This window comes from Staurois parvus, unplaced genomic scaffold (assembly GCF_062004578.1).
Source record: "Staurois parvus isolate SC_StPar_1 unplaced genomic scaffold, SC_StPar_1.0 ptg000837l, whole genome shotgun sequence".
Taxonomy (NCBI): domain Eukaryota; kingdom Metazoa; phylum Chordata; class Amphibia; order Anura; family Ranidae; genus Staurois; species Staurois parvus.
The window spans coordinates 279,292-304,346 of record NW_028318633.1 but is presented as its reverse complement, the minus strand read 5'-3'; the positions used below and the strand labels follow the sequence as shown (position 1 = coordinate 304,346).

The 25,055-nt window shown below is 42.7% G+C and overlaps 1 protein-coding gene across 1 annotated transcript; it reads right to left on the bottom strand.

Moving 5' to 3' along the window:
• Positions 1-1,088: 1,088 nt before the first annotated feature.
• Positions 1,089-17,901, bottom strand: LOC149443718 (C-reactive protein-like). Its single transcript, XM_089655367.1, has 3 exons — positions 17,844-17,901; positions 16,435-16,496; positions 1,089-2,172 (listed from the first exon to the last, which is right to left on the bottom strand). Exons 2-3 carry the CDS (start codon positions 16,490-16,492, stop codon positions 1,520-1,522), a joined length of 711 nt encoding a protein of 236 aa, XP_089511493.1. The 5' UTR covers positions 16,493-16,496; positions 17,844-17,901; the 3' UTR covers positions 1,089-1,519.
• Positions 17,902-25,055: the final 7,154 nt, after the last annotated feature.

The following is a 25,055-nucleotide window of genomic DNA, read 5'->3' as shown; positions in this document are numbered from 1 at the left end:
AACTCCCAGTGCTGACCACTCCCCTGGCTGTCATGGTCATCCTCTGTCATAAAGCTGAACTCCCGGGATGGATTTCCTTGCATATTACATTGGTCCAGCTTGGATCATATGCTGTGCCTGTGGAAGTAGAGAATCAGTGTAGTAGTTGGTGCTGTTACAGTGATCCTGCTGTCTTATGGGTCCATTCACAGATTGCCTTGTATTTTCCTCAATAAATGCAAGCTGTTCTCTGATTGGGCAAGGCATGGAGGCAGGTGGGTGACATCACAATCACCACTCCAATTCATTGAATACTGCCCATGCCATGAAGGAGGCCCCATGTGGTTGATATGCAGCAGGGTAACCACTCGGCAGGGGCCCCGGAAGGCATGGGAGAATGCTATATTAGAGGCGGTTACTACAGAGATTCTGCGCTCCCATAAGGATCCCACAGGTGTGACGCATGTACTGTATACTTTCATTGCTCCAAGCTGGACCAATATAACTGCAATAGAACCCATACCTGGACTTCAACTCTACACACTTTTGGAGTTACTATGTTGGAGAAGACATGCAGATCAGGTCACATGTTGTGTGTTTGCCCCGGCCAGTGACCCCAAGAGTTTTCATAGAGATGAGTTCATTCATTCCCAGTGGACATCAGCCAACCGACCAAACCTCACTTCACCTGGATGAGCGACCTGATAGCCCAAAACACCGGCACTGGCAGAATGACAAGAGGGCTACTCCATGGAGAAAACTCAGAGAAACACCCCACCTCCTGTGATGTCATCACCACCCCACCCCACCCCCGTGTGACATCACTACCCTAATAAGGAACTAGTATACCTTATGCCATCAGCAGGTAGTAAGGAAGCCCGCTACTTCATTTATAAGGTCAATGATGTAAAAGGGGTCAGTTCACTTTGGATCCATAATAAGTTGTTCTTCATTGGATCAGCAATGGTGGCCTGCTTATCATGGCTATGTGTTAGGATGGGGGGTTCCATGGAGGAGAAGGGTCCATATGTGAATATTGCACCTTAGATTCAGGTTATGATGCCACCTAAGTATACAAAGCTTGGAATAACTGTTGTCAGTGATCTATATTTGCCTGCTAATATTTTTAGTGCAGAAACCGAAGCCACAAAACCCACGCCAAGTCCCTGAATCCACCACCAATTCCAGTGTAGGTGAAGGCAAGACATCTTTTTAGCATTGGATGGAGTGTGGAAGGGTTAGACCCTCTACCAAGTTTTCATCGCTGTCCATGTCTCTGCTGGGGAGATTCACTCTTTTTGTAGGTCCTGGTGACCATTGTTTCAGAACTTTAGAGAGAAAAATGTGGGTGAAAATTTGGTGACAGAAGTTCTGGTGACTTTGTGGAGATTTCTTCTCATTTCCCATTGCTTCTCCAAGACAGAAAGTGAAGGGAAATCTCCCCAGCAGGATGCAGACAGAATAAATAACCTGATGTTGATTTGAAACCTTCCCTACTCTATCCAAAACCAAAAAAGAAAGTTTTGCCTATATATACACTTTAATAACACGGTGTACACACTGAGCTGATGGACCCCCCAGGCTTGCATTGAAGTTTGGGTTCAAGAAGAACTACTCCTTTCATTTCATAGACAAGAGACTTCCAACTAATGACATTTCCATAGCGGTCACCAGAAATTACTTTCTGGATTTCTCTTGGAGTCAGGACAACATCCCACATGTGAACATCACCTATTTCTCCAACCAATGACAGAGCAGAAGCAAAACTTCCCCCATAATTATTATAACTATAAGTCTGTCCCAGAACAATGCTGGCTTCACCATCGATAGAAAACCCCTTTGCCAAGACTTTTCTGGGGTAGAGCTTTCCATTGAGCCAAAGCTGTACCACTCCAGTGTCGGAGTCCCAGGTCACACAGATGTGCCTCCAGTTCAAGGGATCTGAGTCTGTCCTAATATTGAGTTGTTGTCCGTTTACAGCTACATGATAGTAGTCTGCAGAGCTTGAGTAGAAAAGAAAAGCATCTCTAATTGTTGGAGTAGCGAGAGAGAAGAGACTATAGGGACGGAAAAGATCACTGTAGAAATGTAGGCAGACGCTGACTTTCTGCAATGGCTTTGTAATTGTAGGTTTCAGAATGACATGATCTGTGTTGGGGTTGTTGGGGAAGATGAACACTTTACCCTCCAAGTCTGGAAAACAAAGACAAATATAAAACACATTACTGTTACAAATCAATGGGTATACTTTAGGGCAGTGTTTTTCTACCTTTTTTCTGCAAAGGCACACTTTTTTCATGAAAAAAATCACGAGGCACACCACCATTAGAAAATGTTAAAAAAATTTACCTCTGTGCCTATATTGACTACACTGTTCAACAAATTTTTATTTTTTGCCAGTTTTGGAAACAAAAGGATCCATTTCTTAATGAATTTCACATTCTGAGTTCAAATATAACAATGACATTTGTCAATTGGCTCTAGTTTTTCTGTAAACGGAAAGTTTTCTACTATAGGCGTAATGACTACATAATGCACAATAATTATATAGATAGATGTCTTTCCACAAATATAAAGCAAGTGATATGACTACATAACAGCCTAAATGGCATCATATATTGCATAGGATTACCAAGAAAAATGATAGCCATAAGCCAAGTTGAATCATTTTAATACTTAGGATTCTCACTAGTTTTGTCTTCAGTTTGTGTCGGTTTTGCTTCTCTTGGCTTTTCTCTTGTATTCGAGGAAAGGGCTATCTCTTACAACTGCACGTGACTACACGCTTCAGGTTCTTCCTCACTTGACTCAACCACGAAGGATTCTGGTGCTTTAGGAATTGGTAGCCCCTCTCCATGAGGAACTGGACGTATTGCCGATGGAATATTTGGATAGTGCACAGATAACTTTTTCTTCTTATTTAGCCCTTTTACAATTGGAGGCACCATACAAAAGTAACAATTACTAACATGATCTGTTGGCTCTCTCCAAATCATTGGCACAGCGAGAGGCATAGATGCCTTTTTTCCATTCAACCATTGCTCCAGTGCCGTCCCACAAGAATTGCAGCATATATGTGGTGCCCAGCTCTTGTCCTGGTCTCCTATCTTGCAGCCAAAATACAAGTTGTAGGCTTTCTTAATCATTCCTGTTATCCTCCTTTTTTGTGAGATAAAAGTTATTTCACCGCAGATATAGCAGAAATTATCTGCTTTATTCACACAAGTTCGAGGCATTACTGAGTAGCCTATATAAGCAGAAAACGAAATGTAAAGACGAACTCCAATCAGCTACAGATACTGCAGCTTCTATGCAGTGAAGTGATGCAATTAAAGGCTAATATTGCATCATCTCAGTATACAGGACATTTTCTATTGGTCACCAGTATCAATTGCGCAATATGCAGCTGAAGTTGCATCATCATTTTGAATGGCTTACGTCATTAGATGGGTGAATATATCATGGAAACTAGAGCCAATCAACATTTTTTAGGGTCATTTTCGTTTTCAGCACCCCAAAATTATGTAAGATTAGCTAATTTTATGCCCAAAACGTTTTACCTGTTGAACAGTGTTATATATAAAGTAATTCTCTTGAATAGGAATCAAACACAAAGAAATGATTTTATAATTACTTTATTATGAAACAATAAAGTATTTTATAATTGTTCATATTTCTGTTTACTTACTCAGTGCGAACCCTGGGCCTGTTTGGCTGAACACAAAGCTGATATTGTGGCAGGAATCGAAGAAAGACGCACACGTAGCTCTTCGTCAGCAGCTCTCAGTCTCTCTCTGTCTTTAGTTTTTATAGCAATCAGGCTTGAAAAGCTCATCTCACACAGATATGTAGTGGAAAATGGGAGCAATGCCAAAATAGCCAGAACGGGGAACTCCTTGGCAGTATCCAACCAAAAACTGTCCAAAGGTAGATCAGCAAATCTTAGCTTGAAACCAGGATTTTGTCTCAGTTCAGTTAGTTCCTCCTGCTCCTGTAAAGTCCTTTCCACCAACTGATGCTGAGCTATAAGGGTCCCTAACCCAGTCAAGGCATTCAGTGGAGACTGAAGAGAAATAAAATGACAACTTCTCCTCGAGAGTTTTTAAATGTTCAACTATTATCTCACCCAGTGCAGCAGTGTGAACACCTTGCCATTGCTTGGTGAGTGTGAACATTTCAAGATTGCCACTTTCCACGTGTTGATGCCAGAGTTGCACCTTTGAATGGAATCCATTTATTTTATCTGTACTTGTAAGCAGATTTTCATTTCGGCCTTGTATTTGTGTGTTCAGCTCATTCAGATGATGAAATATATCTGCCAGGTATGCCAGCCTTGCACACCACTCATCACTTGCAAGCAGCTTTGCGTCATCTGACCTCTCATTTGTCAGAAACACTTTAAGTTCCTCCCGCAGCTCATACACACGAACCAAGACCTTGCCACGTGACAACCACGGGACCTCCGTATGAAACAGCAAGGTGTTATGCTTCGCTCCCATCTCCTCACACAAAGCTGCAAACATGCGACTTTTCACGGCTCGTGACTAGAGATGAGCGAATCGAATCAGGCGAAGTGGAATTCGTTTCGAATTTCAGGAAAAATTCGATTCGCAGCGAATCCGAATTTTTGCCAACTTCGGATGGTCGAATCAAATTTTTCCTGATCGGCCGTTTTCATCCCTTCTACAGCCGGCAAAAATGTCCCTGCAGAGAGCTCCGCTATTTCTGACAGTTCTCTGACAGTTCTTTCACATTTCCAGCGGTTGAAACATTGTATGTATTTGTTTCCATTTAGGATACAGATGTTTTTATTAGGAAACAAATAGATACAATGTTTCAACCGCTGGAAATGTGAAAGAACTGTCAGAGAACTGTCAGAGATAGAGGAACTCTGCAGAAACACTTTTTGCTTTACTGGAATTATTCTTATTTTCATTCTTCTTTTCATTCTTTTCATTCTTCTTTTCATTCTTCTTCTTATTTTCATTCTTCTTTTCATTCTTTTCATTCTTCTTTTCATTCTTCTTCTTCTTTTCATTCTTCTTCTTCTTTTCATTCTTCTTTTCATTCTTCTTTTCATTCTTTTCATTCTTATTTTCATTCTTCTTTTCATTCTTCTTTTCATTCTTTTCATTCTTCTTCTTATTTTCATTTTTCTTTTCATTCTTTTCATTCTTCTTTTCATTCTTCTTCTTATTTTCATTCTTCTTATTATTTTCATTCTTCTTTTCATTCTTCTTTTCATTCTTTTCATTCTTCTTTTCATTCTTCTTCTTCTTTTCATTCTTCTTTTCATTCTTTTCATTCTTCTTTTCATTCTTCTTCTTCTTTTCATTCTTCTTCTTCTTTTCATTCTTCTTTTCATTCTTCTTTTCATTCTTTTCATTCTTCTTTTCATTCTTCTTCTTATTTTCATTCTTCTTTTCATTCTTTTCATTCTTCTTCTTATTTTCATTTTTCTTTTCATTCTTTTCATTCTTCTTTTCATTCTTCTTCTTATTTTCATTCTTCTTTTCATTCTTTTTATTCTTCTTTTCATTCTTCTTCTTATTTTCATTCTTCTTATTATTTTCATTCTTCTTTTCATTCTTTTCATTCTTCTTTTCATTCTTTTCATTCTTCTTTTCATTCTTCTTCTTATTTTCATTCTTCTTTTCATTCTTTTCATTCTTCTTTTCATTCTTCTTCTTCTTTTCATTCTTCTTCTTCTTTTCATTCTTCTTTTCATTCTTCTTTTCATTCTTTTCATTCTTCTTTTCATTCTTCTTCTTATTTTCATTCTTCTTTTCATTCTTTTCATTCTTTTTTTCATTCTTTTCATTCTTCTTTTCATTCTTCTTCTTATTTTCATTCTTCTTTTCATTCTTTTCATTCTTCTTTTCATTCTTCTTCTTATTTTCATTCTTCTTTTCATTCTTTTCATTCTTATTTTCATTCTTCTTCTTATTTTCATTCTTCTTTTCATTCTTTTCATTCTTCTTTTCATTCTTCTTCTTCTTTTCATTCTTCTTTTCATTCTTCTTCTTATTTTCATTCTTCTTTTCATTCTTTTCATTCTTCTTCTTCTTCTTCTTTTCATTCTTTTTATTCTTCTTCTTCTTTTCATTCTTTTCATTCTTCTTCTTCTCCTTCTTCTTCTTCTTCTCCTTCTTCTTCGTCGTGCCCCGTGACTGCCCAAATGAGTGAAGTGTGCGGTGATTCTAAGATCGACGGCACTCATCTGCATGTCATACTGACTGACAGTATTATTTCTCTTCCCCAGCAGACTCCAAGGACATTTCAATTAAAGGTACAGTGTTCTGCACTAATATAAAGGCTCTCTGAAGCCTAGAAACCCTTTTTATAAGTTAAATTTGCAGCGAATAAATTCGAATCAAATCGAATTTTTTCGGAAAATTCGGCGAATCAGGCGAATCGAATTTTTGAAAAATTCGCTCATCTCTAGTCGTGACTTTACAAAGTTTACCATGCGCACAACATCATCCAACACAGGAACTAGGTCTGCTGGTAAAGTCTTGGCTACGAGGGCCTCACGGTGTAAAAAACAATGCGTAACAATCACATCTGGATTTCTTTCCTTCACTCTGCTTACAAAGCCTTTGGTGCGCCCGACCATGGCTGCAGCTCCATCGGTGCAGACACTTGTGCAGTTTTCACACTTAAGTCCTCCTTGTTCAAGGTATTCTGATGTGACCCGAAAAATTTCTTCTCCTGTTGTTTTTTCTGGCAATGCCTTGCAAAAAAAGAAGTTTTCTCTAATTGCATCACCATCCACAAAACGCACATTGGCCAAGAGTTGAGCATGTCCACTGATATCAGTAGACTCGTCAAGTTGCAATGCAAATTTCTCACTGATACGGATCTTTTCCAAAACCACACTTTCTATGTCTGCAGACATGTCATTAATACAAAATAGAAATTGTACATATGAAGAAGATTATAAGACTCAGGCCATGATTTTGGAAAAAAGGTTTGCATCCAAAGGTTATGCTGTGTGTGATCTTGAGAGAAATAAACTTGAGGTGGCCAATATGGATAGAAAGAAACTTATCGGGAATAAAATAATAAATGACGATAAGGAGAAGACCGATCAGGTAGCGGTGATATTGGATTTTAATTTGCAATATAAAAAGATCCAAAATATTTTTAAGAAGTATTGGCCGATTTTAAAAATGGATCCTGTTTTAGGTAATATATTACCAGAACAACCTAAGTTTGTTTATAGGAGAGCTCCCACTTTGAGGAACAAAATCATGAAAAATGTACTAGATCCTCCTAAGGTTAATAGAGAAGGTACCCTGTTTAATGTTACAGGTTTTTTTCCCTGTAAAAAATGTAGTGTCTGCAAAGCCACTAAAGGGCAAAATTTAAAGAAAAAAGAGTTTGTGGCTAATAGTAATGGGTGTCGATTTGAGATTAATGATTTTATCACGTGTAAAACTGAAGGGGTGATTTATGTTCTAGAGTGCAACTGCGGTCTGCAGTATGTGGGACGCACTAAACGAGCTTTGTGCGTGAGACTAAGAGAACATGTGAAAAATATATTAAAGGGGAACCCAAAACATAATGTTTCTAAACATTTTGCTAGCCATCATGCTAATGACCCTTCGGGTTTGAAATTCTGGGGAGTAGAACGTTATAAAAAGCACTGGAGAGGCAGCCATAAAGTGAGAACAATTAGTCAGGCGGAGTCCAAATGGATTTTTCTTATGCAAACGCTGACACCTAGAGGCTTAAACATTGAATTTGATCTCAATTGCTTCATTAATGATTTTTAATAATATTTGGCTTAGGTTGTAAATTATTGATGATTCCATTTCTGTGAACATGTGGTATGGGTACTATACAGGAGCTCTTTTAGAGTTTTTTTGAGTTTTTTAGAATTTTAAAATTATTTCAGAACATGGCTTTTAATATTTGCAATATTTCTTCAAATTAATGGTTTAAATTTAAATACAAAAAACAATTGGAATCTATTACAATATTAAATTTACTTATGGAATGGTGTTTATGTATTTGTATACATTTTTTTATATATATATATATTTTTTTACTATTTTTGGTGTATATTTTTATATTTTTATATTTGTGTATATACAGTCATGGCCGAAATTGTTGGCACCCTTGATATTTCTCCAGGAAATCATGTATTTCTCACGAAACGTATTGCATTAACACATGTTTTGCTATACACATGTTTATTCCCTTTGTGTGTATTGGGACAAAACAAAAAAAGGGAGGAAAGAAAGCAAATTCGACATAATGTCACACAAACCTCCAAAAATGGGCTGGACAAAAGTATTGGCACCCTTTCACAACTGCGGATAAATAAGAATGTTACAAGCATGTGATGCTCCTGTAAACTCACCTGGGGCAAGTAACAGGTGTGGGCAATATAGAAATCACACCTGAAAGCAGATAAAAAGGAGAGACGTTCACTTAACCTTTGCATTGTGTGTCTGTCTGTGCCACACTAAGCATGGACAACAGAAAGAGGAGACGAGAACTGTCTGAGGACCTGAGAACCAAAATTGTGGCAAAATATCAACAATCTCAAGGTTACAAGTCCATCTCCAGAGAACTAGATTTGCCTTTGTCCACAGTGCGCAACATTATCAAGAAGTTTGCAACCCATGGCACTGTAGCTAATCTCCCTGGTCGTGGACGGATGAGGAAAATTGATGAAAGATTGCAACGCAGAATAGTCCGGATGGTGGATAAGCAGCCCCAAACATGTTCCAAAGACATTCAAGCTGTCCTGCAGGCTCAGGGAGCATCAGTGTCAGCGCGAACTATCCGTCGACATTTAAATGAAATGAAACGCTATGGCAGGAGACCCAGGAGGACCCCACTGCTGACACAGAGACATAAAAAAGCAAGACTACAGTTTGCCAAAATGTACTTGAGTAAGCCAAAAGCCTTCTGGGAAAACGTCTTGTGGACAGATGAGACCAAGATAGAGCTTTTCGGTAAAGCACATCATTCTACTGTTTACCGAAAACGGAATGAGGCCTACAAAGAACAAAACACAGTACCTACGGTAAAATATGGTGGAGGTTCAATGATGTTTTGGGGTTGTTTTGCTGCCTCTGGCACTGGGTGCCTTGACTGTGTGCAAGGCATCATGAAATCTGAGGATTACCAAAGGATTTTGGGTCGCACTGTAGGGCCCAGTGTCAGAAAGCTGGGTTTGCGTCCAAGATCCTGGGTCTTCCAGCAGGACAATGACCCCAAACATACGTCAAAAAGCACTCAGAAATGGATGGCAAAGAAGCGCTGGAGAGTTCTGAAGTGGCCAGCAATGAGCCCAGATCTAAATCCCATTGAACACCTGTGGAGAGATCTTAAAATTGCTGTTGGGAAAAGGTGTCCTTCCAATAAGAGAGACCTGGAGCTGTTTGCAAAGGAAGAGTGGTCCAAAATTCCGGGTGAGAGGTGTCAGAAGCTTATTGATGGTTATAGGAAGCGACTGATTTCAGTTATGTTTTCCAAAGGGTGTGCAACCAAATATTAAGTTAAGGGTGCCAATACTTTTGTCCAGCCCATTTTTGGGGTTTTGTGTGACATTATGTCATATTTGCTTTTCTGCCTCTGTTTTATATTTGTTCCAATACATACAAAGGGAATAAACATGTGTATAGCAAAACATGTGTTAATGCAATACCTTTTTTGTGTGAAATACTTGATTTTCAGGAAAAATATCAAGGGTGCCAACAATTTCGGCCATGACTGTATATACAAATTTAGATATATCTATGGATATGTCTAGATGGGAGGGGAAGTATTAAGAGTAGATTTATCCCCTGATTTCATTGTGTTTTTATTTTATTTTAATTATAACTTTGATCTTATGGGGTTTTTTTGGGTTTAGTATACTTACCTTATGTGGTGTAATAAAAGGTTTTTATGGGGGGTTGTTTGTACTTATGAGCCAGTTGTCCTATATACAGTGGGTCCCACGATAATATATATGCCCCATGTAGTAGTTTTTTATATATGGGTAATCCTTATGCCCTTTGTAGAGTCTGGAATTAGGGGAATCAGCGGCGGATCGCGGCTGTCTCTGTATAGTGGGCTCCATGAAAATGGAGGTAGTATACACGCCCCTTGTAGATCATGTAGAGGAGTTAAAAGGAAGTGCGGCCATCCAATACGGTATCCTGATGAAGCCACGTGACAGTGGCGCAACGTGTCGACGTAGGGGTGACGTACTTCCGGTTCCGGGTTCGGACGCCATCTTGGGACTCCTGTATATACCCATAGTATATGGGAAACTGCTTGTCAAATCGTGAGGACATGTGAGTTTAATGTTCCACTGCATTGGATTACCTTAATAAAACGTTGTTGCACTATGGAGGTCTGTTTTATCGTTTTATATGAATCGCTCTGAGCCTGAGTCCATTGTGTGAGGGGTATTGGATATTATTTACTGCCTGGAGGAGGATCTTGGTCGGAGGTGGCAGTGGAGGAGAGGTTTACCTGGCAAAGTGGAGTAATTGGAGAGGTACTTACTGCCTGGAGGTGGATTATGGTCGGTGGAGGCAGTGGAGAACATCTAACAGAGAGAGATATATAAAAAAGCTCTGTGACCCGCAAGGGTCGAATGTGGAAGGTGAGGGGGCATTTCTGCTATTGAGGGGAGTCACGTCAAGATTTACACGAAGAGCACTATTTGCAGCATGGAGTGACATTATTTTGAACACTTTGCCATTAATTTTCACAGTGTGACATCACCATTTATTTTAATCATTGTATTTCACTTTCTGCACAGTTTAAGAGATATAAGTTTTCACTATATCACCAGGGATATATATTTGTTATGTGTATGAAGATATTGCACTAGTTTTATTTAATATTTATTATTTGTATTATTGAGAGATATGATTTGTGTATTTCACTAGGGAATTATAAGTTGAGCGCTTCACCACTTATATGATTTGATTTCACATATCTTGCGGTATAAAGAACAGGTGATAGCAGCTTACTCACTAGGTTCTGTGGAGCGCAGGGGGATTTTTGTATTTTATGTCATTAATACGTCTGGAAATTGTGTTGTCTGAGAGAAGGACTTTGTCTATTTCCATAGCTGCTTCAGGTCCGAGCATCTCCTCTACAATAGCTTTGCAGGCGGGAAGTATTAATGTCTCTGCCACTGTGTGCCACTTTTTTGACTTGGCTATAAGTTCAGCAACTTGATAGCTAGCTTTAAGAGCTCTTTCATTTACCTTTGTGGTTTTTCTCATGAAAGTTGCCTGTTTCTCCGTGTTTTCACGCAGGTGAACAAAAAAGTCTGCATGCTTGTTTTGAAGCGAAGGGTGTTTCGTTTGGAGATGGCGTTTACGTTTACTTGGGACCATAGCACTGTTAGATAGCTTTTCACCACACGCCACACACAGTGGAGTTGGTTTCTTTGCATCTCCGGTGAAAGTAAATCCAAATGAAATATAGCTTTCGCTATATTGCCTTGTGCCAGAGAATTTCCTTGAGCTAACCATCTTTTCTTTCTTTTGATCCCAACTCATACTTGGGCTCTTATCTGGCTCCGAATTTTGTTCAGAGTCCAGTTCTTTCCTTTTCAAAAATTTGTCCATCACTGCAGGATCTGTTCCTGTCTCACTGTCACTCAGTACTTACTGCGCTTGTCTCCTCCAGATAGCCGCTGTCCGTCACACTCAGCACTCCATCCAGATCCATCAGTCAGCGCTCTTCTGCTCCTGTCTCCTCCAGATCCATCAGTCAGCGCTCTTCTGTGCTGCGTCCGCGATAATCCTCCAGAGTCCAGATCCTTCGGTGCTCTTCTGCGCATCGGCGATCTACTGCGATGTCTTCTCCTGTCAGTGTAACAGTGACACCGGAGCTATTTATAGTCCGTAACATGCGCTTCGGCTCACAAATAGACCAATCGTTAGATTCTAATGATTGGTCTATTTGTGAGCCGAGGCCACATGTTACGGATGAAATTGGAATTTTTCCCACGGCACCCCAGACAATATCTCACGGTACACTGGTGTGCCGCGGCACAGTGGTTGAAAAACGCTGTTTTAGGGTATCCAAAGCATGAACCTGTTTTTGTCCATCATGGATGGAGTGTGGATGGTTGAAGCCTCATGTCAGGATCTCTCTTCCTCTTCTATGGTCTGGAGATTTCTCTCAGCCTTCTGTTCCCGTCAGTGTAGGTGTGTGAGGTGGTGCTGGACCTCGCTGATGGGTGAATGGTTTACATTCCGAGCTGTATATGTGGATATTGTACAGATGGTTCTCTGTGTATAACCCAACTCTTGGAGTCCACAGGGGAGGTTGGTCCTTCAAAGCTCTATTGGTGAATGGGGAGTGCCATGAATAGTCATTTCAAACTTGAAACTGGTAAAATAACTGTGTGTACCTAACCCAGTGTAGGGATCTGCTGCCCTCTACTGTCTGTAAATGCCTGAGCTGCTGATATATTTTGCATGCATTTCCTGTCTCTGGGTTGTTGGGTTGAAAACCCCAGAAGGAGGAAGTGAAAAGAGGAGGGACCACAGGTGTCCTGTGCATGGAAAAACGACTGCTAGATCCAGAGCAGATAGCTAGGTCTGTGCTGCTGTACATGTGTAGTGGTCGCCTCCTAGTATACTAGTAGGAAAACCGGTTTATTGCAATAGAGTTTATATACCAATCCTGGTATTTCAATGAACCTTGTCTCTTCTGTTCTGGGATTCTAGAGCTAGTTTTAGCTCAGGGATCAATAGTCAGTAAAGACTAGAGCCAGGCTAGAAACATAGAAAAGGGATGGCAGAGAAAAGACCAAGTGCTCCATCGAATCTGCCTGTTTGTCCCAAGCATGTTTGAATCCACTTTCTGTTGAGTGACTCACTACCTCTGCTGGAAGTCTATTCCAAGCATCAACTACCCTTTCAGTACTTTAGGGTTTCCAAAGCTTAAACCTCTTTTTGTCCATCATGGATGGAGTGTGGATGGTTGAAACTTCATGTCAGGATCTCTCTTCCTCTTCTACGGTCTGGAGATTTCTCTCAGCCTTCTGTTCCCGTCATTATAGGTTTGTGAGGTGGTGCTGGACCTCGCTGATGGGTGAATGGTTTAAATTATGATCTACTGTATGTGTGGATATTGTACAGATGGTTCTCTGTGTATAACCCAACTCTTGGAGGCCACAGGGGAGGTTGGTCCTTCAAAGTTGTATTGGTAAATGCGGAGTGCCGTCATGTGTGTACTCAACCCAGCTTGATGTCTCCACTATTGATGGCCAAGTCCCAAGAGAAGCATGCCTACCTTACAGGACCAAATACAATATACTGCCTACGATGCCCATGTAGATTTTATTACATTGGACAGTTTGGATGCTAAATAGTAGAGAAGAGAAATATTTCAGGTCGGGTTAATATGGAGATTCCAGAACCTCGGTTATTGGAACATGTGTGAGGAGCTCATGAAGGTGAGATTTACCTGCTAGAAGCAATGGGACCTAAGGCTACTTTCACACTGAATCGCCTCAAAATCACAGCAAAAACGCTGTGCTCTCTGAGCATTTTTTAAAGTACATGTGACTTAAAAATTGCACCAAAAACACTTCTCAGGCATTTTTCAGCCATTTTCCATTGATTTCAATGGGGAGAGGCATACTTTGGGCGTTTTTATTTTAACTAAACAAACATGCTCCAAAGATGCTGCAAGCGGGAGTTTTTACACCACAAAGGAAGTGCAACAACACACAAAGACATACATAGGAAAGCATTTTTCTTGAGCTTTTTAGGCGCTTTTTTCTTTTTAAATCAAAAGTGCTTCAAAAACCCCTCAGTGTGAAAGTAGCCTAACAGTGACATTTAATCAGCTTATATTGTTCCTCCCCCCCACCCCCATCAATGTACTAATGACCCTTTTAAATAAAACCTTTCCATTCTCATTACATACCTCATTTAGGACTAAGTGACATCATCACTGGGTCTCTGTGCTACTCTGTGCTGTGCAGGCAGATCATGGCTAGTGGGAGGGACTGGCAGAGCGCTATACATAGCTTTCTGAAAACTTTACAGCACCCTGCCCCAGCACTGCTTTCAAGAGCCCATATCCATGATACAAGCAGTGGGCGGGCTCTTGGGAGGAGTTATGCGAACACCATAATGTGTGTTGGGTGGATGTTGCTCTGGAGAAGTGGATGTTCCTAGGCAGGCAATGTTTGCATTCAGACTGTCCGCATCTTATTCTAACTCCCCGGGATTAAATGATAGAAATGAACTAGGGTCTTCTCAGTGACACAATTGTTTCCGGTGAAGTCATGGAGCTCCAATAGATGGAATGGTTAGGGTTCCAAGATGGATTCATGTATCTTTCAGGAGGAATTCTGTATTATATGAGGATAGAAAGACTGAGCTTGGACAGTTAAGTGTTAATATTATAACTCCTTAAGAGTTAAAGAGATGAGCAGAGGAAGATCTGAACACCCTGAGAAAGCACTCCGGACACATGAAGTGGTCGGCTTTACCTGTTCTTAGCCTGGAAAACAGCCAATCTGAGAGTGCCCGGGTCAGCTCTATCTTATAAAAGTCAGACTACTTTGCACTTCTGAGGGCTCAGTCTCCTCCCCTTCAGGGTAAGTGGTGTCTCTGGACAAAAACAGATTTCCTACCACTTCCCACACATGTCCCACACACGTCCCACAACCTCTTAGGCTTGGCCATCTGTAGGATCCAACCAGCACCACCATCAATCACTGGTGACTCAGTTGGGTGGAGATCAATGTTCTCTGCTCTCTCTTCTTCTCATGAGGAGTCCATGCAGTGTGGTCCCATCATTTTATGATACCATAATAATCATGGCTTCTGGTGCCACAGCAATCAATCATTTGATGTCAGCCAAAGGACACTTTATATAGAGTGCTCAGTAGAGGGCTCGGGGCCATTAAAATGAATACAATGATGGCATGCAGTGGAGAAAGGTTGTCAGGGTCAAACTCCTAACAATGAATTACCTTCCATGGAAGAGCCAAGTCCTTATCACAGTCGTCCATTTTGGGACACATTGGCTGTTAGGGGGGGTTGCTGCCATACATAACTGGGTAATGAGGTTTGAGGTGAATGTAGCTGTATTAGTGTGCTTGCAACAGAAACAATTGAGTACTGTCCATGAGACTTCTTTTTTGCACTAACATACAATTTTTTGGGACAAGCTTTTTTTTTTGGGGGGGGGTCCCCCTTCCTCAAGGTCCAAGCAATGGGTAATGAGGTCTAAGCTATTGGTTGTTGAATAAAAGTCTGGAGAGATGCACTATGTTCTCCACCTCCCTGCAGGTTATGGAGAGCCTCAGCACAAGCGGTTGTAGCACTCACCTCCGTAAAGGCTGCTGATTTGATCCAGGTTCCTTTCCCAGATTAGTACAACAGCAGCCAGACACACAGCAACAACCACTCTATGGGGCTCAATGAATAACCTAGGGGATGACCTATTTATTTATTTATAGATGAGGGGGCCCCGTACACCATTTAAGCAAGAGAACACTGGCATTCTCCTCATATCTGTTACTTTATCTGCACACAGTTGTGGACATCGCATTCAGTTATCACGTGTTTCGGCCTAATTCCCATAGCCACTACTGTTGAAAACATTTGCAGCACATTCCAATCATCAGAGCTGACCACAGTGCACGCCTTCTGCAGGCCACATCACATCAATGCTCCCATCACCATTGGCTTACCCTTCTAGAGGAACTTCTACCACCATTTCCATCAGTTATTACAGTCCAGAGTGGAGTTGCCCTTTGCCAACAAGCTTTATTGACAATTTGATACTTGGTACCTGGGGAAGGTGTGGATGTCCTCTGGTAGTGATGGGGTGCTATTTGGGCTTCCTAGTGATCTGTCTCTCATGGCAACCAGGAGAACACCAGCATCACAGAAGTCCCTATCCTGTCTAAAAGGTACCCACAGAAGAAGTTAACATAGGACACGTATGGGACCCGTGTTAGGTGTCCGGCTGGGTTTCATTCCGTTACTGGGTAACAGGTAGCAAAGATACACTGGCGGGTGGATGTAGCGTGGGTCAGACCACTACTACAAATGCAACACCTGTACACACTGAGAGTAGAGCAATGGGACAGCTCTTGGGAATAAGAGACATGGCTTTATACTACTTTCAGTGTCATCTCATCTCTGAGTCGGGAGACTGCCTTAACTTTAGACTTTAACATGACCGCAGCTCCCACCTGGTCCCAGGCATTGGTGAGCATACCTCTGGCAAAGGTATCCCTAGTGCTCAGACGTGCTGGGCCCTGTCCACAAAATGGTGCAGTTGGAGAAACTGGTATAAATGACTTCATTTCCCCCAACCTGCCTGTAAACTACCTTTCTGTGCCAGAGACCCCAGGATCACCACCAGTAATTGTGGGCAGGTCAAATCACCTACCTTCCTGTGCTAGAGACTTAGGATCAACAACAGCAGTTTTGTTCAAGTCATATCACCTACCTTCCTGTGCCCAAGATGCCGGGATCACCACCAGAATCAGCAGCACATGCAGCTCCATCTCCCTGAATAACAAATATCAATTATTAAATGGAATGGTGTGAATATCAGCTCAGCAGTATTTTTATATCAGCATTATAGAGAACTGAGTAGTACTGGATACGGCCAATCAGAAATTCAAAACTTTGCTTGATATTTAGATATAGCCAACAACCAACATGGTGGCCAAGGTCCACAGTCAGATACCACTCTACTCACTCCACCCAACCACAACCATCTTCCCCTCTTCCCCAAACCCTTCACATTCAATCTCAGCTTTGTTTCCTCATGGTCCATGATCAGACCATAAACTGCCTCCTTTCTCCTCTGTCCAAGGTAAAATCTCACTCTAGCTACTTTCACCCAGACCACAATTATCTTCCACTTGGTTTCAAATCCATTTTAGCCTTCCTTTGTCTATTCTCCCCATGGTCTATAGTCAGATACCACTCCACCTACTACACATATCCAAGACTACCCCCTCTTTCCCCAACAATGTTCATTATCCCCTCAACCACTTCACCCCATGGCCCATGGTCAGATACCACTCCACCTACTACACCCAACCAAGACCCCCCCTCTTTCCCCAACAATGTTCAGTACCCCCTCAACCACTTCACCCCATGGTCCATGGTCAGATACCACTCCACCTACTACACCCAAACACAGCTATCTTCCCCCCTTCACCTAACCTTTTTCTCATGGTCCGTGGTCAGACCATAAACTGCCTCCTCTCTCTTCTGTCCAAGATAATATCTCACTCTACCTCTTTTTACCCAGACCACAATTATCTTCCACTTGATCCCCCACCCATGCTAGCCTTCCTTTGACTATTTTCCCTGTGGTCAGATCCCACTCCACCTTCTACACCCAACCACAATCATCTCCTCTTCCCTCAAAGATTTTCATCGCCCCCTCAACCTCTTCTCCCCCCCATGGTCCATGGCCAGATCACACAATGCCTCCTCAGTCCTCAATCCAAGATCTGATATCACTCTACCTCTTCTCCCCATGGCCCATGATCAGATCACACAATGCCTTCATAGACCAAGATCAGTTCTCTCTCTGCCTCTTTAACCCTGGCCATGATCATCTTCCACTCAGTCCTCATTCATGCTAAGACTCTCTTCTCTTCTATTTTTCGCCATTGTCCATGGTCAGACCACATTCAGGACATTCTCTCCCCTGTCCACAGTCAGCTTCTGCTCCACCTCCTTCTGGTCCAGCCACAATCATCTTCCCTTCTGACTTTTCTGCAGGAGATCTGCTGACCAATGGAACTTTATCTATCTGTCTGTCTGTCTGTCCTCAGATAAAAAAATGATACTAGGCAAAGGCTACAGACAATTCCTCCAGATAAAACGACATCTCACCTGGAAATCAGACAGCTGGAATACGGGGCTGTAGAGCAAAGATCATACACACTTCCCTTCCAAGTATTTAAGATGCGACTAGGGCCCCTCCTAGAATGGAACATTCCTCCAATTCCCTTTTAAGACAAACCTATCATGTCTCTACTTGTTGTTTTCTTGCATTAAAAATCAGAAATGTTTTACTGCAATGTAATCCAGTTGTGGACCTTGAGAATATAGGGTATGTCTAAACAAAATTTCACCCAAAGTCTTTAATAAGCCTTAAGATACTCCCATCTGGTTCTCAGCATTTGCAAATGCATCTCTATGACTAGCTGAGTCCCCACTACCTATGTGCCAAATCTCCAGTGTCCCTAGTAGTCCTGTTGTTAGGGATCCGGGTATGACCAGAAATTTGTGGACTGACACAGGGAAACGCAGGCTTCAGGTATAGTAAACAATATAATTTATTAAAGGTACAACACAAATACAAACGCACAATATAACAAAACCAACTGATAACAGAATGTACACAGACAAGGGCAGTCAGGGCTGGAGAGGTGGAGCGGTCAGGCAGGCCAAGCCCACAGCACGGATTTACTCAGGGCGCGGGGTCTAAGTCCCAGCCTGCTGTGCACCAGGGCCCCTGATGGTGGGGATGGACTTGGTGCAGACTGGAACCAGGTCGCGACCCCTGAGTGCGTCCGGCTGTGGTAGAGAGTATTGGCAGGGGAGTGCGGGAACGGAGTCTGATGGGAAGAGGCAGGCAGACTTACTGAAGTGATCCATGCGGGATGGATGGATCGTCGGGTGAAGTGAGCGTAGTCAGGCAGGCCGGGTCAGTATCGTGCGGGCAGCGAGGTACAATGAGCAGGCGGAAGCGTAGTCAGGAATAGCCGAGGTCAGGACAGGCAGAGTTCATGCAGAATCAGAATTAAGCAGAATCAGGATCAGGCAGGAAGCAGACAGGATGCAAGTACAGGGGCTCATGGGAAACAAACACCAAGGCCCTGAACACAGGCCTGGCCATTCCTTAAATACACCTGTGTAATTAGTTTCAGGTGATGGCTCATTGTAGGAGTGAGTCTCTGGTTGCTGAGAGCACCCGCTGGCCAGCCCTGGTACTACAACCCACAAGGCAGGTGAGTCCCACCACTATTGGCGAGTCCATTCCTGACACCTGTGCCTCCAGTGTTCCTGGGTTTCCAGTGGTACCGTGTCTTTAGCGCTCCTGTGACTCTGGTGACCCCCAGTGTTTCCAGTGACCCTAGTGCTTCTGTGCCTCCAATGACCTCAGTGCCTCTATGGATCCCAAAACTCCTCTCTTTAGTATCTTTTGTGTCTTCCATGATCTCAGCATCTCAAGTGACCTATGTACGCCTTTGTCAGTCCTGTGTATCCAGTGACCTCAGGGTATCCTGCATAACCCTTGACCCCAAAGCAATTTTTTTACTTGCAGTGACCCTAAATAATCCTGTGACTTCTAGTGACCCCAGAGCATCCTGTGACTTCCAATGAATCCAGAGCATCCTGTGATGTATTGAAAAAAATGACCAATGACCAAATGACATCCAATAACCTCAAAACATCCTATGACTTCCAGGAACCCCAGGGCATCCTATGACTTCCAGTGACCCCAGAGCATCCTATGAAGTTCAATGACCTGAAAGCATTCCATGACTTCCATTGACTCCAGAGCATCCTGTACCTCCCAGTGACCTTGTAGCATCCTGTAAATTCCTGAGATTCCACAGTATCCCATGTCACCCAGTGACCCCAGAGCATCCTGTGACTTCCAAGGACCCCAGAGCATCCTATGACTTCCACTGACCCCAGAGCATACTATGACTCCTAATGACGCCAAAGCATCCTATGACTTCCAGTTACCCCAGAGTATCCTATGAAGCTCAATAACCTGAAAGCATCCTATGACTTCCAGTGACCCCAGAGCATCCTGTGACTTCCAGTGACCCCAGAGCATCCTGTGACTCCCAGTGATCTTGCAGCACCCTGTAAGTTATAGAGATTCCACAGCACCCCGTGTCACCTAGTGACTCCAGAGCATCCTGTCTCACATGGTGACCCCAGAACATTCTTTGTCCTCTTGAGCCTCCACTACACCCTAAGTAGGGATGAGGGCAAAAAAATGTCAACATCCCACCAGAGGGCTCTTGACAAAAGGCTCCTGCGTGGCTTTGAAATGTTATTTTTTGCTGTTATGTGATCATTCAATAAAGCGTTAGACCCATTTATGGAGTTCTCTGGTGTGCTGGTGACATATTTTTTGCCTTGAGTCATTCTGGTCTCCAGTTGATGGTTCTTACAGCATTCACAAGCTGTTCAGCCATTCTCAGGAACATGTGTGTTGGGAGTATTGCTTTGGATATAAGTAGGGATGGGGATTGAGAGATGCAGGATTCACTTCAATCTCTAGCTGCTCATGCTTTGGAGAATGGGTGAATTAATGGTCTGTTTGCATACTTGCTGCAATGGACCTCCGGCTGTGCAGGAAGTTATTCATTGGTATCAGTACCACTAATTTATTTATTTCAGGTACTTATATAGCGCCATCAATTTACACATATATACAGTATATTGTACATTCACATCAGTCCCTAACCCTCAAGGAGTGTACAATCTAAGGTCCCTAACTCACATTCATACATACACATATTAGGGCCAATTTAGACAGGATCCCTTTAACCTACCAGCATGTCTTTGGACTGTGGGAGGAAACCAGAGTACCCAGAGGAAACCCACGCAGGCACATGGAGAACATGCAAACTCCAGGAAGGTGATGCTGTGGCTGGGATTCAAACCAACAACCCTAGTGCTGCCAGGTGGAAATGCTACCCATTTAGCCACTGTGCCACCACAAATGAAGGAAAGCTCCCTGTTCAAGGCTGTGGTCACCAGTCACCAATGATACATCCCTGGTCCCATTCAGCAAAGAGTGGGGTGGGGAGTTCTGGATGAGGTCATTGAATGGGGCCGGGGATGCATCATTGGTTGAACCGCTATCCCGCTGTGAAGGACATCATTGAAGTGTTGCTGTCATTTGGGCAAGAAGATCATTATTTTTGGACATCTTGAGAAATCATTTTTTGGACATCATAGGACATTGTTTTAGGACATCATGGGACATTATTAATATTATTATAATTTGTATTATTTTTTTTATTATTAATATTGATATTTTATGAAAGGACTTTATGTACAATATGTCTATATGTGTGTGCTATATTACTCTTTCATTTTTTTGTGAATGAGTAAACAGGGCAGTCCTTCTCTCCGAGCAAGGGATAAGGCCCTGGCTCTCCTTCGTATGGGGAAGAGGAGCGATGCCAGAGGACCTTCATGACGAAGCATCCTCCCATGTTGAGGGTGGGATGAGCTTAAGGTTCGGTGTGAATCAAGTTACAGGCTGAACCTTGGCTGTTTGGCTGTTTGGATGAATGTCTGAACTTACCAACAAATGCCCAGAACTGTTTTTTAGCATTCAGCACTCTATTGACTACCGGGGGTTCAACACCTGGACTTTAGTCATGTTTACAACATAAAGAATTGCAGGGAAAATGGATTTATTTCAAGCACTCAGAAATACATTTTTAACAACTTTATTGATACAAATATTGGTTTCAAAACATTAAAAAATCACCCTCATATATATGTAATGTTCTCATATTAAGTTCTCATATTGAGTCCTAAGACTTTAGACTTTTTCCAGCACTTTGTTGGCTACTAGGGGGTTCGGCTTCGGCACCTGAACTTTAGTCGTGTTTACAATATAAAGAATTGCGAGGAAAACATGGATTTTTTTAGGCAATCAGAAATGCGTAAAACTTCTAACAACTTTACTGATACAAATATTGGTTTCAAAAAAGCTCCCTCCTATATCGAAATGTAACGTTCCCCTATTAAGTCCTAAGACTGTAGATGTATTAAGTGGGTCTTCAACGGTCCTTCAATCAGTAGCTGGAAATGTTTCATGGTGATCCGCTTCTTCAGGAGTGTCTTGGGTACTGGATTAGTTACAACATGACATATGCATACAAGGCATACTTCATTAGAGATACAATTGTGTCTTTACACACTATAATATCAATATATCGCACTTCATGAAAGATTCAACACACTTACATGTAACATGAAAATACATGCAGAGCCATGCGGCAAAAATTGGTCCCCAGGCCGGTGTGAGGGCATACACACAAGACAACAAACAATTCTCCAGGTAGCCTAGACATATAATAAAAGGTGCCAATGCAAGGCAAGCATACCCTATAATATACAATCCACGCCAAATCACGTTCATGTACATCATTTGACTTTAAGTGGGTATATCGGGATGATGACTGCAGCTACAGGCATTATCCTGGTATTGTTTTTACAGCCGGCGCTTGATGGTTTTTACAGGCGGTGTGAGGGAGGGGAGGGGTGACCCACGGTGAGCCTATAATAAACGTTGTCGGCTTACCACACGGGACTGGAAGGTCTCCAAGGGCTCTATGATCTCATAAATTGGAGGCAACAAGCATTTTAGTCACTTCAGGTTTCTCAAATTTAAAAAGCGCCATTTGTACATCTGGAAAGTATCTGATCACTCCTATATTGGTGTGATCAGATGCTTTTTGTCAGGAATGGACTTGCCAATAGTGGTGGGACTCACCTGCCTTGTGGGCTGCAGTACCAGGGCTGGCCAGCGGGTGCTCTCAACAACCAGAGGTTCACTTCGGCAATTAGCCATCACCTGGGGCTGATTGCAGGTGGTATATTTAAGGGATGGACAGACCTGCAGTCTGGGCCTTGGTGTGTGTTTTTCCATGGGCCCCTGTATCTTGTAACCTGCATTCCTGTTCCTGTTCCTGCCTGACTTGTTGCCAACCCTGCCTGATCCTGACCTCTGCTGACTTCTCCTGTTTGATCCCTGGCTTGTGACCCTGACCATTCTCTCCGCCTGCTCCTCCCGTACCTACCTGCCCGATAGTTATCGACCCGGCCTGCCTGACTACGTTGTGCTCTATATGTGTATGTACCTGTGTATCTATACCAGTTTAGGTTTGGGTTTGTTTCACCTTGTTGTATGTATTTGTGTTAGCTTGGGGTTTGGTGCACTGCGTTTATGTTTGTATTGTTAGTCTCAATAAATTATATTATTTACTATATCTGAAGCCTACATTTCCCTGTGTCAGTCCACACATCTCTGGTCACACCCCCATCCCTGACACTTTTAAGGGCAGAGGGGACATCTGGGGTCTAAAAGACCCCAGTAGTGATGGGCCGAACACCCCTCCTGTTCGGTTCATGGTCGAATATCCGAACCTACAGAATGTTCGACCGTGAACTTCGAACACAAACAATTTACTGAGCGTATCTTCCTGCATCTGAGTATGTGGTAAGATAGCGCTCAGTGACTACAATCCGGCTGAGTATATATTATGTATTTTAGTAGTGAGACATTCATTCATGTCTCAGCTGTCTGTGGGGTTCCCAGCTAACAGCTGAATGGGAAAAGAATTGCCAGCATTGCTCGACAATTAAAACATTTTTAAAAAATGGTGTTGGTCCCCCGTCCCATCCATGCCAAGCCCTTTGGGTCTGGTATGGATTTTGAGAGGAATCCCATGCTAAAATAAATAAAATGGCTTGGGGGTCCCCCCCAAAATTCATACCAGATCCGTATCCAAAACTTGCAGCCAAGCAGGTCAGGAAAGAAGGGGACAAGTCAGTGCCCCCCCCCCCCCAAACCATACCAGGCCACATGACCTCAACATGGGATGGTGCTTTGGGGCAGGGGGGCTCCCCCCAAAGCACCTTGTCCCCATGTTGATGGGGACAAGGGCCTCTTCCCCACAACCGAGGCCAGTGGTTGTGGGGGGCTATGGGCAGGGGAATTATCAGAATCTGGAAGCTCTCTGCCGGCAGACCCCCACAGCCACCAGCCAGGATTGTGGGGAAGAGGTCCCTGCTCCAAAACACCCCACCATGTTGAGGGCATGTGGCCTGGTATGGGTCAGGAGCGGGAGGCGCTTGCTCAACCTCCCTTTTCTGACCTTCCAAGGCTGCATGCTCCGATAACGGTCTGGTATGGATTTTGAGAAGAACCGCAGCCATTTTCTTTTTAATTTGGCATGGAGGTTCCCCCCAAAATCCATGCCTTTTGGCCTTTTGATTACCAGCAGTTCTATGTTTTACATTTAGCTGATGACTCATCAGTTGTTAAGGACGTGCCAGACGGCTGCTCCTTAACAACCATATTGATTACTGGTTGGTAAGGATGCCAGCAGCCATTTGCTCCTTAACAACCAGCTATTTATCGTGCTGGATAAGGACACCAGCTACCGCCGGTGGTAAATTACTGCAGGCTTTCACTACTGAAATACTACGTGACTTCATGAAATAGCACAAGTGATATTATAGTAGCGTTTTTTAGTGAACGCCAAAAAAAATTTAGAATTTTGATAAATGCTATGTGAATGGAGCCCATCATCACTAAGTTGAAGTGCCAGACCAGGGGTAGGCAACCTTCAGCTCTCCAGCTGTTGCAGGACTAAAAGTGCCATCATGGCTCCGCAAGTCATAGCTGTAACTGTCAGTTTTGTAATGTTACAATGCCTCATGGGAAATGTAGTTCCACAACAGCTAGAGGGCCGCAGGTTGCCTACCCTTGTGCCAGACTCTTGCAAGGTCACCTGACACTATGGAAATATGTTATGTGAAAGACAAAGAGCCAGATCTTGTGCATACGCCAACGGAGATCTAGTGCCGTGTCTTTTACATTACATGTTGCCGTGTTGGACAATCCCATGAGAGTTTAGCACTTTCAGCTCAGCAGCCTTCTGGGATGTGTGATGTGTATCCCAGGAGATTGTGGCAGAGATCTTCTGACACAATGACAACACGTTGTGGGAGACATGACTCCATATCTCTTCAATATATACAATTGTGTCAAATGAGTGAATAGGAAGTAATGTTATGCAATATGGAAAATGAGGTTGGTGGTTCACTTTGGGTTCATACAGTAGGGGAGTTTCCAGGCCGAGCAAAAATGTATTGGTTGGGTTAAGGTGAAGGGATTGGCCTAGGGGTTACATTCAAGTTAACTATTACATTAAGAAGTTGATGGTTCAATACAAGAGGGTTAGGAGGGCCCTGATCCTGGGAGCTTACAATCTAAGAGTTTAAGTATCTAGACTAGGTGGATGTTATGCATACCTCCCAACCATCCTAGAT

What these genes read in the sequence shown, in the direction of transcription:
- LOC149443718 (XM_089655367.1), bottom strand. Translation starts at nt 16,492, where the DNA reads ATGGAGCTGCATGTGCTGCTGATTCTGGTGGTGATCCCGGCATCTTGG. An exon ending in GGCATCTTGGGCACAGGAAG is followed by an intron (nt 2,173 to 16,434) that starts GTAGGTGATATG and finishes TTTGTTTTCCAG; the next exon opens with ACTTGGAGGGTAAAGTGTTC.